At 34.8% G+C, this 15,622-nt stretch overlaps 1 protein-coding gene across 2 annotated transcripts in view; it reads left to right on the forward strand.

Annotated features, from left to right (window-relative positions):
- The first annotated feature begins 6,127 nt into the window (after positions 1-6,127).
- LOC145037457 (putative receptor-like protein kinase At5g39000) overlaps positions 6,128-15,622 on the forward strand; it is a 33,578-nt gene continuing 24,083 nt past the window's right edge. Inside the window, exons 1-2 of one of the 2 annotated variants that reach the window (XM_078986108.1) lie at positions 6,128-6,229; positions 6,333-6,502. In XM_078986108.1, coding sequence (XP_078842234.1) covers positions 6,371-6,502 — 132 coding nt within the window. In that variant the 5' untranslated portion in view covers positions 6,128-6,229; positions 6,333-6,370. Of the gene's footprint in view, positions 6,250-6,332; positions 6,503-15,622 lie in introns of both variants that reach the window. The other variant, XM_078986107.1, reaches the window with a different exon arrangement.

Here is a 15,622-nt window from a genome sequence, read left to right on the forward strand (position 1 = left end):
GGGGATTAACCCAGCCAACAAAAGGGAACGTCTTAGCTGCGAGGCCGGATACATACGACAGCGCCAAATGCCTAGCGCAAATCTTGATTGACCATAGTGAGGACGTAGAGGAAGCAGCCACCACTCCTGAGACGACAGAAAGAAGTGGTGAGAAAAGAAAGTACTGGGAGGCAGGGGATAAATATCAGCCTTCCCAGGAGTACTCGAAGAAACAACAAATGGTGACAGTCCACGCTGCACTACCCCTGCTGTTGTACCCGTCATCGGTTCCTCAGCTCGAGCACCTATTACCGGATATGACGGTGTCCTCCCGTGGTGTAACCAGTGCAGTTACCACCACTATATCCCCGGTCCCTGTCGTATAAAACTTTGCAAAAATTGTGGCCATGAGGGTCACCTTGCGCGGAATTGTAGAACACCAACAAATCAAGCTCACGGAGCGGGCATTAATCAAGTCTGTTATGGTTGCGGAAAGGTCGGGCATTATAAGAGAAACTGCCCCAATGCAACAACAGCTGGCAACTCTGGAAGAGTCCTAGCTATAGGACAAGGTGAGACATCCACCGATCCCACAGTTGCCCCAGGTATATTCTTTTTCGATGATCATTTCGCTTGCAGTTCGTTTTCAACTCTAACCTAGAAAGATAAATTGTTATCTATTCATTCGAATCTCTCCATAAACGTAGAACTTTTTGAAATCCTCATTAGGATTGATCCCGTAACCTACAAACTTCGATTAACCTCGAAACTTAGAGACATTCCTATGGTGCGTCACGTCTCGGTCTTTTAGAAATATCTACCCAACGAAACCTAGATGCTTCCCGATAGTGAGGGTTCACTGGAACGTCTAGTGGAGACTCGATTCCACGTGGAAGCGTGAAGATCCGAAGCAGTAAACTCAACCACGATTTTCTTTTCAACTTGCAATTTGAGTCCAAATCTTTGAATTTCGGGACGAAATTCCCTCTAACGGGGGGATAATGTAACAACTCGAAGTTTTCCATCGTCGAAAACTTGTTCTACCCGTGAGACTTCGCCGTCAATCGATTTGTTTCGTTCTCGCTTCGGGTTAATTATTTAAATTTATATGTTATTATAATTGATTGAGTGTCCAAACCTCTTGGAACTCATAAAATTAACCCAAAAGTGTTCATTTCAAAAAGTTAGAAACATTCCCGCCGGGTGACGGTAACTTAATCGGGTGCGACCAAAAGCCCCGTTTAATGTCGGTATCGGGTAGAATTCCACCACGTCCAAGTTTTGGGAACTATATAAACGTGTTAAACCCTTCATTTGAAGCTTTTTCCTTCTCTCTCTACTCTCTCTCTCTCTAACCTCTCTCCTAAAATCCAAGATTAGGGTCCAAATCTCAATTTTAAGGCCTCAAATCCTTAAGGTAACTTCCTAACCTCATTGTATGGCTTATTTGGCTTCCAAATTCGACATTTAATCATGAAATGGGACAACATATATGAGTTTACGGCCCAGGAAGCCTAGGCCGTAAACACCAATTTGAAGGGTTTTAAGCCCTTAAAGTCCTTCCTAAACTCATTTGGACTTTAGATATGGCTAAGGGACTTCAAGATATGGACTTTAAACAATTAAAACATGAATTTTGTGAGGTTTGAAAGAGTTTACGGCCAAGGATCATTCTTGGGCCGTAAACTCATATATCTAGGGTTTTCATGCCCTTAAACCCTTCCAAACCACTCATATGTCTTAGTTATGAATTATAGAACATAGATCTTTGCATTTGGACACTTAAAACATCAATTTTTGGGGGACTTACATGAGTTTACGGCCAAGGCTTGTGCTTGGGCCGTAAACTCCATGAAACATGGTGCAAATCCAATTCTAGGGTGTTTGAAAGCCATCTAACACCACCAAAAGCCTTGGAATAAATCAAAGGACCAACCAAAAATAGTTTTAAGGCCTTACAAACATCAAAACCCCACATTTGAGAGTTTACGGCCATAGAACATGTCTCATGGCCGTAAACTCATAAAAGGGTGTCAAATGGTGCCCTAAACTCATTTCTAGGCTTGTGGGAATTTTTAGAATCACATGTGATTGATTTTAACACCTTAAAAACACTAAATCTTGGAGATTTGAGAGTTTACGGCCAAAGACCCCATGCCTAGGCCGTAAACTCCCTTATGTATTGTAAATAATGTTTTTAATTCAATCCAAGCTTTAAGAAAAATTAATCCAAGCATTTCCAAGTGTCCATATCCATTTATGACCCAAATTTGCACCATAAACCACCCTACCATGAGTTTACGGCCGTAAACTCATGGGGAATGGGTGTTTTGGACCAAAAACTATTGTATGAGTTTATTCATGGGGAGTAAACTCAAGTCCCAAGTCCCTCGCTTCAATTCCCGTCCTTAAACGCCACCCGGGTCCCTCCAAACACTCGTAATGGAGTGTTTCCGCGATTGCAAGCAATAGTCCTTATCAAATAATCAATCTAGGTCCTAATTAGATACAAATGTGTATCTTTACATTATACTTAGGAACCTCGTGTGTTTGCAAGCCCCGGACCAACATTTAGCATCCGAATTCGCCACATTTCTCATCCGGTGAGTTCATACCCCTACCCTTTTTCAACTGTTTTCAGTGTTTTTAGGGGGGGAATACAAGCAAAAGTACAAGGAAATCTTTTACTCAAACTCATTGTTTTCAGTTTAAACGTTTTCATTTTGTATGTTCTAATAGCAAAAACTGTGTTTATCAAATAGTTCGAATTACGAATTTAACTTTCAAACTAATCATAGATTTCTCGATAAAATGCTCTAATCTAAACTATGTTTCATAATATACGAATAACTTATACTAATTCCCAATTATAACAAATTACGAATACGAATACGAACACGAAGCTATAAATAGGAATAGAACGAATACGAAACTATAACTAGAAAATAGAACGAATAACACATCTATAACTAGGAACAGAATGGATAACGAAACTATAATTAGGAACAGAACGAATACGAATACGACTGCGAATACGAATACGAATAGTATTAGGAGTAGGATTAGGGATAGGAATGCGACTACGAATACGAATACGAATATGACTGCGAATACGAATATGAATACGAATACGACTGCGAATAGTATTAGGACTAGGATTAGGGATAGGAATGCGACTACGAATACGAATACGAATACGACTGCGAATACGAATACGAATACGAATAGTAATAGGAGTAGGAATAAGGAAACGAATACAGTAACGAATACGAATATGAATACGAATAAGTACAATCATAACTAATTAAGAATAAGAACAGGAATATGAAGATGTGAATTTAAGTACATTCCGAAATATTACCATTAGAATATCAGCATAACTAGATAATACAATAGGTACGAATGGAAACAAATCAGTATATCGAAGTTCAATAAATAACAATTACTTTTAGGAAAGTACGGGACTTTCCTGGGGAAAACAAAACATTACCTAATCACGTGTACATCTTTTACATCTTTAACATCTTTCACATTAGAAACCAACATGCAGGAAAGCATGGGGCTTTCCTGGGTAACAATTATATAACTAGAAAGAGTAGCAAACTGAATAACATTACATATTTCACAACTAGTAATGTACAATTAGGAAAGTATGGGACTTTCCTGGGTTCATAGTTAAACATAACCAGAATCGTGTAACCTAACAATAAATTAACCTTCTCTCTTAAGAAAATATGGGATTTTCTTGGATAACAACTTTTCAATAAACAAAAAGAAACTCGTACATTTTCACAAAGCAAACATCTTATGAACTCACCAGCTTTATGCTGATTTTCAAATTGCTTGTATTCTCAGGTCCACATTAGACAGGTACCTGGCAAATCTTTTGGAGAAGACGGAGCGTACAGAAGACTCGTCTCTACTTTTGTTCATATATATTATGTATTACAAATGTACAACTTTACTTTTGAACAAATGTAAACTTTGATATGTAATGTAATGGTTGTTTACTTTGCTTACTATGTACATTGGATTTGATACACAACGTGGTAGTCCACCTCGGAAATGTTTCCGCCTTTGATTTTTGGGGTGTGACAAAAAGTCCATTAGAATTTTTAATTGCTTTTGCTCTTAGTAACCAAGAACAATTTTTCGAAACACACACAACTTCATACCTTGATTTGGTGGATCTACTTGTCCTCGTCTGGAAACCTTCTCGAAGACATTTTTTACCAATACATCGCTTTAAAAGTTCTTTGTTCTTAAATATACTCTCACATTGAATCTTTTGAAGATTCATGTCTACCATCTGTGTTGGGATATCTTCATTAATATCAACTGGCCATGCTGGTACAGGGGGCATACCGTGAAAAAGGTTATTAGGAAACTTAGCTTTAACTTCATCACCCAACTCATCTCTATCGGAATTGCTTTGTAGCTCGGTTATATCTAAACATACATCACCAACATCAACATAATGCCCGTAAACATGATTTTTTCATTTTTTTGACTTGAATTTTTTTTCTTTTTAGTTTTATCTACCACACGCCTACTTATAACTTTAACTTCTTGTTCGGCAACATCATCACAACGACCACCCACATCATCAAGATAAGTACCAACATCATCATCACCAACATGCTTGTAATTCTTAGAATCCACATAGTGAATAGGTGAATAATTAACATTAACATTTTCAGCAACACTGTGAAACTGAGGTACACTAGGAGTATTGAAAGTACCTATCGGATCGTTGCTCCCTTTATAACTGCATAAATTACCAACAAGCTGGTTTCCAATTTCACCACCCTCATTAACCTCCTCAACTTCATCAACTACCACAAACACTTTCACAGCCCTTCCTCCACTACATTTAATTATGTTTATCAACATCCTAACATCCATGTCTTCAACTATAGCTATATAATAATTTAATTCAGGATGGTGGAAACCAAGACTAATTCTATATTTGTCTAACAAACCAATTTTGCTTCTTACCAAAGATACAAAATCACTATAACTAATATACTCAGAAAATATCAAAGCAAGTTCAGAAATACCTTCCTGTGGACATATGTATTCCAGATTAGTTCCATTAACTTGTCATCTCCCACCGGTTACAAGACAAACCAAATATTCAATCATTTTTTGAGCAAATTGTAGAGAAAGTTCCTAAACAAATAACAACCAAAATGATATTTTTCTACAAAACTTTTTATATAGCAACATGATTTCGTAGTCAAACCAATTCATTTCATAGTCAAACTAAAAAAAAATACAAAAAAAGAAAATACAAAAAAAATCCACCATTTCGCAGATACAGTGAGAGTAAATCGCAAATGGGCCTATTTACCCCTATATATACAGAAAAAAATTAAAAAACAAATAAATAAAACCACCTGCGAATGTACAAGCACCTAAAGCACAGCTGTGCTTTAGGTGCTTATACATTCGCAGATGAGATGCTGATTTCGCAGATGGGGCATCTTCATCTGCGAAATCGTTGGCTAATTTTGTAATTTCGATTTTTTTGGCTATTTTTGTAATGTCATTAGTGTAAATAAGCTATTTTTTAGGTAACAAATAATTATTTATAACAAAATTTTATATGTTAAAAATAAAAAAGTTATGACATTTTAAAAAATTATACTAACAACTTAAAAACATGTTTTTTGATGAATTTTGGAAGCTCAAAATCATGTTATAATTTATTATATTTATATAATTAATATATGTAAATATATGTGTAATTTATTAACGGAGTCCCCATGGGGAGTTCAGAACGGAATTGCCTACCCCCGCCCCCGCCCCCGAAATTAAAACGGGGGTTAACCTTGACCCCACCCCCGTCCCCGCCCCCGATTTGTTTTTAAAAAAATCCCCCAAACGGGATGGAGCCCCCACGGGAACGGGGTCCCACGGGACTTTTTGACATCCCTATAATAAATTATTCATTTTTGAGCCGTTGTGACTTGTGAGTCGGATACCGATCAAATGAAAAACGAATCACCCAGCAAGTATCATGTCCCTCCCCCAATATCTCTTAGTGCTTGTTCTCTAACATTATTTAATTCCGTTAATTATTCTTTCATTACTTCACCAGGTTAAATAGGAAATTCATTGGTCGTTTTGGGTTTTATCACTACGCAAACAATCATCTTTTTTTTATCTATAAATTTTTCGTCGACTTTCTTGACTAAAATTTACCAATTCAAACGCTGAAACTTCGTGTTCTACAACTACGTTTTGAGTAATAGTTTCTTCAATTTGGTACTCTCTCCGTAATTTCCCCTTTACTTTTTTAGTTGTTGACTCCGGTATACATTATGTATACATGTTTACTATTGTTTCAGGAACCATTATTCATTATTCAGTGTTTTATTTTTGAGGGATGTTTCCTTTTAATTCGTTAAAAGATTTCTGGAATCTTAAGCCAAGGGATGATGGTGGAGCAGCGTTACGGAGTCATAGGAATAATTTTATTGTTGTAGAGGACAATTATCAACGGTCTCCCACCAATCAGGTCCATAATCTGTTTCACACCATCTTTTTCACAACTTTGAATTCACGAGTGGTTTTATCAAATTAAATTAAATTGTAGATAGTAACATTTGAATCTTCAATCAAAGTTTTTATGATGTAACTCGAATGTCACAGATTATAATACTATTACCAAGATAAATTACACAAAACAAGTTTTATTTGCTGTCTTAATCTATTAAAACAATTAAGGCTGGACTATTAACAACACATAAACATAATCCTGTCAATTATCTAATATGACTTTATAAGATTTCAACATAAACTTGTCAATTAATATTACTTTATAAGATTTGAGCGAGTGAAGAGTAATACAGAATACACTGTACACATTAATATACTATAGACTATAAATCCGTTATCCGTCCAAAAGTAATGATTTTAAAATTGAAATTATGCTAGTAATTGAATAATAATATTGATAATAACGGTAAATCGCTATAAGCTTTACAAATGCAAAGGAGTAATAAAAAAATGTCTATAAAATAATTGAGTAAATTACACGAATGGTCCCTGTGGTTTAGGGCAATATGTACGTTTGATCCTTAATAATTTTTTTTTTAAAATCGGAAGGTACTTCAATTGTATTTTTGTTACGCATTTGGTCCCTATCAAACACAAAATGACTATTTTACCCTTAATAATTTTTTTGTTGATTTTTTATTATTTATTTATCATTTTTAATTAAAAAAAAAACGAAAGACCCCCCCCCCCCTCCAAATCCTCGTTTCATCCCCATCCACCATCTCATTTACGTTCGATCAACACCTACTCAATCCCCTGCATCACTGCTACACGAGAGAAATCCCACAACACTAGACAAAAACTTCGTTAATTTACCAACAACAACACATCAACACTGAAGCACAACAACCTTTTTAAAAAATCGTGAATTGGAGAAGGACCACCGCAGATGATGTGAATCGGAGTCACTATACCATCATCGCTGCATTCCCCTAATTATTTAAACACTATTTAGAAATCGATGTGATCCAGAAACCATTGTCCATTTCAGAAACCCCATTTCGATTGCTTCGCAGAAGATCAACATAGGATGACTGAATTTTGATTCGATTTCTTCACCTGATGCTTTTGAAGGTTAATTTGAAATCTATCGGAAGTAAATCTTCACCTGAAGTTTCTAGATTTCTAATCACGAATTCATTTTGGCATAAACATCTAGATTTGATTTTCGGTAGGGGATTCACATGTGGGTTTAGAAGTTTATCGGAAGTTATTTAAATCTAGTCCTAATTCATTATTAAGCACTAAAGAGTAAACTCCAATCCTCGTGACAGACGACACTCTTCTATTTCCCATGATCAAGTTTATCTTCCCATGCTCCACATCCCTATTTCTTATTAGGCCCTGCATATCAGAACAAATGTGAGAATTTTGTGAAATGTGTTATGAGAATTATGAAATTTTATATGAAAAATTTGTTTGGAAATTTATGGTGTTACAAAATGCAACAAACGGTGAAGTTTAGTTTGGTTCAACAATCAAGCAAGGAGATCCTTGAGTAGTCTCATTCAAATTTATGGGATCCCTTCCAGTGAAGTCTCATGGTGGATGCCAATACTTTGTGAACTACTCAATAAAGGTTTCAGGTACTTTCTGAAGACAAAGGATGAAGATAAAGTGTTTACGCGGTTCAAGGAGTAGAAGACTATGATTAAAAAAGCAGAATGGGAACTAGGTAGTGTCACCTAGAACAAAAAATGGGCCCGAGTTCTCCAAGAATTCATTTGATAACTTCTATAAAACAAAAGGTGTAGTGAGGCATCACACTGCACGACATACACCACAACAAAATGGGGTGGCAGAACAAATGAACCAAACATTGATGTAGCATGCTAGGAGCATCCGACTATTTGTTAATTTATCAAAAAATAATTAGGCGGAAGTAAATATTACTTGCTATCTGGTGAATAGATCTCTATTAGCTGTAATTGATTGTAAGAAAACTCAAGAGGTGTGGTTAAGGAAACCCTCTGATTATTATGGTTTATGAATGTTTAGATGCCCTTCTTACGCTAATTTGAATGGTGGTAAGATGGATTCGATGGATATACCATGCATATTTCTAGGATATACATCTTAAAGTAAATGTTTGTCTGTGATGTACAGAGAAATGAAAGACTCCAAAATTTGTTATGATGTTTTTTGATAGCTTAAAAGCAATATTCTTTCTTATTACGACAAATCGAAGTGATTTTAAAATAACCATTATTTTATGAATATTTTAAAACAAAACCACCAAGGATCTATTTACATGGGTTAGAAAGATTATAAACAACCATAGGATGTTTAGATGACAACCTTTAAAGATTATGATCTCAGTTGGCAATTAGCGATTTGATGAAGATGGAAAAAGACAAGAAGCTTGATCTTCTCTAAGGGTATCCACTAACAAGTATGTGTCACTAAGAATGCTAGTTCTCGACTTGTATTAAGTACTTATTAAGCATTTAAGAACTAAACACCCATTTAGTCTTAAAGGAGAATCATGTAAACACTTAATCTCTTCACTACACTTCAAAATATAAAAAGACGAGAGGGAGAGAGAGCTCTCGGGTTTGAGGAAGAAAAGAAAGAAGCAACCTTAAAATGAAAGTCTCTAACACTCTTTTATACACACACATATGTGTTAATGGCAATGCTTTTATTAAATGCAAAGGGGTTGCTTTTTAAGAAGCATGTCTTCTATAAGGGGGAGGTAGAAAAGCAACTACATATCCCTCATGGAAGCTTATGGGGTTGAAAGGAGATAAGTGAGGGGTGGAGTGTCCAACACTTTAAGCCTTAACTCTCATTTGTACAAGATTTATCTAGTGAACTTATAAAGGACCAAAATAATGTACAAAAAATATAAAATCATACTATATGAGTTAATGACTTGTTATACTCTCTAAAATGTTATTTTCATAAAATTATAATTTCCCAATTAAATATTATTTTCATAAACTAGTAAATTTTCCAAAATTAAATATAAGAGTTGAATGTATTTATTAATAAACAAATTCTTAACAAATATTTAATAAGTGACAACTTGCTAACCATGTGACCCTATATGATCATATGTTATTGGAAAACATTATTCTAAAATGATTCTTGAGTATATAGATCCGATAATCTCCCTCTTGCACAAGATTTATAATAGATTGACATAGACAGTGGTTGAAGTCTAGCAACAAACTACTGCCCCCAACAAAACATGAAGAGGTGGCATCTAGCAACTACTAATTTCCAATAGCTCATAGCTATAATTGGTATATAATGTGTTATATCAGTTATCACTTTGCTAAATATATTATGTTGAACATTCAATAAGGCTTAGATGTTTTTCTCTAAATGAATCAGAGGAACAAATCTCATCTTGACTACATACGTATCTTATATGGTTCATACTACCCAATGATGGTTTCGTAACTGCATGATTATGAACAATGTTTAACCATGTCAAAGAATTGTAATTCATATACTCGAGTCCCCAATATGTATATCAGGTCGAAGAATTCAAAGATGCTACCTTTGATAAAAATCACTCACAACTACAATCCATGAAGTGATCTTGATGTGGATCACAGCTAATATTTATTCTCAGTTCAAGTACATATGAACTGGGTTACAACCATTTGTTATATTAATCTCCATGAAAATCAACCAATCGAATTCATATTTGTCTTATTTAATAGATGCTCCCACAACTATGAACAACTATAGACATTTAGAATAACTAGATTATTAAAGGATGAAAAATGATAATTGTAACGCCCGTAGATTCGGGCTAGTCAATTTAGAGATAATAAGCGTCAAAAATGACTTTCTTATAGAGTATTATTTAGAATAAATAATCTTAACCAAGTTATAGTATATGTCACATGGGTTCCATGCATATAAAGAACGCTGAAATCCGAGTTGTGACGAAGAAGTTATGACTGGACGAAGTTTTATGACAAAACCGGCATGACACCGGGAATCGTAAAAAGTGAATTTTTGATAAACTACTTTTTAGCCTTATAGATCTAAATGAAAGTTGTAGTATACGTTAAACCAAGAGCATGCATAAAAAGAACGTTAAAATCTGACTTCGTATGAGGAAGTTATGATTTTCTAAGATTTCACATAACAATATACAGCCCGAAATTCAAATTTTAGATCAAGAGATTTTTAGCGGACACAACCTAAATGAGAATTCAAAATCTCATTAATAGGAGCTCAAAAATAAAAAGAAAGTCGAAAACGGAGTCCGTATGTAGAAGTTATGAATTTTACATGGTTGTTAACAACGTAATCTTCTCATACTATTAAATTTAGAATCGGCCGAGAATTAGCCGGCGGAGTCTAAACAAAAGTTGTAGAGTACGTCTCCACCTATGCGTGGATACAAAGAACGTCAAAAACGGAGCTCATATGTGAACGCTGTGAAATTTAGAAGTCGGAATGGTGCTGCTGCGAAAGGGGTGACGTGGCTTAATCTGGACCATTGCTTTTTCCTCATGCCTTGCCACCAAAGGGTGACATGTGGAAACAACTTGACGAGTTGGAGGCCAAAAATCGACGAGTAGGTCCAAAATTCAGCCTATAAATAGCATAGGAGAATGCCTTCATTTTTCACACCAAAACCCCTTCACTTCTCTCTCTCTCTCTCTCTCTCTCTCTCACACTTCCCTCTACGCCTCCCAAACCCTAGTAACCTCAAGGTGCTAGAGGAAAGCCCTAGAGTGCCTGAAGTCTCCAAGAAAAAGATCTTTTCTCTCGGAAGCTCTGCCCCTGGAGAGCCTCGTTCCTAGCCAAACCTCCCGGTAAGTGAGATATGCTTACCATACTCTAAGTATAGCTTATGTTTAAGTTTATTATTGTTATTATGAACTTATAAACAATTTATAAAAAGTGTTATTATAATATCTTTTTAACTACTCAAGGTACGAGGAATATGGTTTAAAGGACGGCATAGGCTTGTTGGATTTCAGAAGTGCTATAATGCCAAAATGGTCCTGCCCTCCGGTGTTTCATTTCTGGCCCCTATCTGTACATAGTGGTTGAAAAGTATTGTCTAACAATTATAAAACAATATCGCTCGTAAATAGTTACGATAAATATTAGACTAAATTCTAGCGGTAATGATACTAGGTTTCGTTGAAGGAAAATATAATTGTTAGAAGCAAAACACTGCCCAAGTTTGGAATCATCACTTTAACAAGTGAGTACATAGTTACTTTCATCTTACACATAGATATGAAGAATTTAACATAAATTACATGCTATTTGTGCATATTATCTGTATTCTTGATATCTATGCTGGATCAACAAGTTATACATGTTTTATTCAATTTAAACCATATATGTATTTTATACCTATAATTATAATGGGTAAAGATGGGTAGATTAGAGATGAGATGAAAATAGAGATGAAAGATGGGATGAATGATGAGAGATAATATATGATATATATATATATATATATATATATATATATATATATATGATGAGTGATGAAAGATGATGAGAAGCGATGACCTAAGCGATGACCCAGTCATCTAGCAGAGCATAGATGACAACCACAGACTATTCTGGATAGTCTAATTGAACACTAGCAGGCTCGCAATCTGTAGGTGTTGTGAACGATGTGTTCACCAGATGTACTCTAAAAACCCTGGCATCTATAGACTTAGGTGGTGTTTGTTTTTTGCCCACAGATCTTCTTAGCCTCTTTTGTCTACGCGACACAGACCACGCACAGACATTAGTCTTCGCAGACTGTTTGTTTTTTGATGACTACAAACCTAAAAATGTATGTGCGCCCTCTTCTTGGCGCAGATGTGGACCAGAGTCTTCTAACATCTTCAAACATCTTCTAGCCTAAAAAAACACATATATCTTTATTTTGTTTAGTTTTTTTTTTAATTTATATTGATTCCAACTTTATTAGTGATAAACAATTTGAAAAAAAAAAGTTACAATACTTAAAAAAAATGTTCGATGACACAAACATGATATTTTTGACAAATTTGTAAATAAAAATTAATTACAATAATGGTCATTGAAGTTGTTTATATAAATATGAAAAAAAAATCATAATATATTCTTATATTTTTTGTGCCAAGTTTTATAAAACAGTATGTAATACAGTATCGTCAATTTCTTAGAAAAATATTTATGGTACGATTTTAATTGATTTAATTGAAAATATCGAAGTTTATTTCTATCCATTTATGTATCAAATTCTTTGATTCACAATTACAATGTTTAGGTATAACTTTGCAACCAATACTATTGGTTTATTTAGAATAATCAGTTTATTTAGATTTTAGCTTATTTTAGTAGCTCGCAGATGTTAAAAAAACAAACAGTCTTCTTTTTTCAGACTGCACATGTTTGGTTCACCTCTTCTGCTGCAGAGGTCTGCAGATATGGTCCACAGACAACAAATATTTTGCCTCTGAAAAAACAAACAACACCTTAGTGCCTAATACACGAACATTTGGTAGCTATGGACTCAGTGTCTTATAAATGAACGTTGGTAGCTATGGATTTAGTACCATTGAGATGAACATTGGAAGCTATGGATTTAGTAACCTACATATGCATATAGGTAGCTATGGAATTAGTCCCTACAGATGAACATTGGCAGCTATGGACTTAGTACCTGTTAAATAAACTCTAACAGCGATGGACTTTGTGTCTATTCCTTAGGACTATCCTTAGGAATGAATGAGTGATTAATAGATGATTCTTAGGGTAGATCTTTAAGAAATAAAGAAGATAATAGAGATGGGTAATTGGGTTAACTGTTTGCTGATGAAATATAATTACTTTATTATTGTGGGTTGAAAACGCTATGTACTCACTAGGCTTCCCAGCCCGACCCACTCAATTTATTTGTATCACATGTATCAATACGAGGACACAGTGCACTGAGAAATTAAAAGGAGATGTAGATCCTTAGTGTAAATGATTGTAAAGTCTTTTTATGCTTATGTTTCTGTATTGACGATGACATCGTAAAGTTTTAATATAAACAAAATGCATTTCTTCGGTAATGCTTTGATAATATATTTATCATGTTTTCTAGGAACAAGTTCTGCAATATTATTCTTTAAAATGAATACTCTGATTTTCAAATAAGCATAAATAAAATTTTTAAAATGACCCTGAATTTAAGAATGCCACACTTGGTATCAGAGCATTAGTTTAAGCGAACTAGGAATAATGATTTATTTCTTGACTTAAACTTAGAGTGCTAAGCGATGATCATGAGGAATGTGTCTAATATATGTTAGGTAGTAACCTAAATAGACATAAGCACTAGCTTATTCAGGGAAGATGCCTAAAATGCTTTTATATGCTAAATGATTTATGATGCCGTTATTTGATTTGATCTATGGTCTGTTGCCGACCGCATTTGGAAACTTTATGTGTTCAGATTTATAAATGTTTAATTATGATATTAGAACTGACATATAACTTTTTGAAGTAATAAGGGGGAATATGCGTCTAAACATTCTCTATCTATATTCTCATCCCGATACGCTAAACGCATGCTTCTATGAACATAACGTCGTGGTGAAGACTCATAGCGAACTAAGCAGATGGAGGAAATGAGATGGCTTACGATAGTGAATGATACCTGTCGGGAGATATAGTAAGAGAGGTATCTTGCCTTTAGAATACATCTAAATAGATAATACGTCTGATACGGGAGAAGTACACTTTCGATTGGCAGAAATAAAGAATTTTGGTATAATCCATGAAGTTATGTCATCACCTGGAATTTTTAACCACCAACCGAGTTGAAGCAGAATTGATGATTTAAGATACGCATAGAAGAAGTCCTACTAGAGTCTAGGGATTTTTTTATGATTATTTGGACATATTCGTATGTGTTAAATTGTTTTGTGAATTTTAGGAAATAAGAACTTGGGGACTGCGAGACAATAATTGGGATGATTATGAGTAGGTGTGAGTGGTAATAGAGGTCTATAGTACCGGAAGCACAGGACTCACACTTGGATCACGGAAAGTCACAAGGTTACTAAGAAGCTTGTAATTGGTTCCGTTTTGTTGAATTATGTCATTACCATTGTTTCGATAATGACTAAGAAGATGATTGTTATTCCGACCCTAGTGGTCATATCAAATCGAGTTCGACTTAGATAAGTATGTTACGCGATTTAGAGAACCAAGTTCGATGTAGCATCTGACTTAAGCCGGAAGATTGAAGTGAAAGATAATCGAAGAGATCAATAGAAGTGTCGTGATCGTTGTTAAAGAAAGCAGCTTGTAGCTAGAATTGCCACATGCTAGAATGTGATTATATCACATTAGAACATGAAGGAAGGTATATTACGTTATGGAATTTGACTCTAAAAGACCTGAAGCATTCCTTTATATGATGAGAGGTTATGAGAACATGAGCCATCCGTCTGTCATGATAATGAAAGTAAAGAAATTCTATATAGTTAAGTCTGTTTAAGAAGAAGTAGGAGTCTCCAATAAGGATTGGTTTTGTAACTTGAAGGTTACAACTGAAAGTCGAACATAGTACGCAGAGCATGTACAAGATTGAGCACCGCCTGCAGTCAAGAAGTCCACGAGTTAGATACTCATTCGAAGGAACATAGAGGTTACAGTTATTACCTAGGATGAAGAGATAACACATGGAGTCATTATACAAGCCCTATTTCATTGATGATTTCGAGACATAATCATCCTAAGGGGAGATAATTGTAACGCCCTAAGATTCGGGCTAATCAATTTAGAGACAATAAGCGTTAAAAATGACTTTATGATAGAATATTATTTAAAATAAATAATCTTAACCAGGTTATAGTATATGTCACAAGGGTTTCGTACATGTAAAGAATGCCAAAATCCGAGTTATAACGAAGAAGTTATGACTGTCGAAGTTTTATGGCAAAACTGGCACGACACTGGGAATCGTAAAAAGTATATTTTCTATAAACTATTTTTTAGCCTTAGAGATCTAAATGAAAGTTTTAATATAGGTTAAACTTAGAGCATGCATAAAAAGAACATCAAAATCTGACTTCGTATGAGGAAGTTATGATTTTTCTAAGATTTCGCATAACAATATATA

The sequence above is a fragment of the Lactuca saligna genome, chromosome 3 (assembly GCF_052625555.1).
Source record: "Lactuca saligna cultivar CGN05327 chromosome 3, ASM5262555v1, whole genome shotgun sequence".
NCBI lineage: Eukaryota > Viridiplantae > Streptophyta > Magnoliopsida > Asterales > Asteraceae > Lactuca > Lactuca saligna.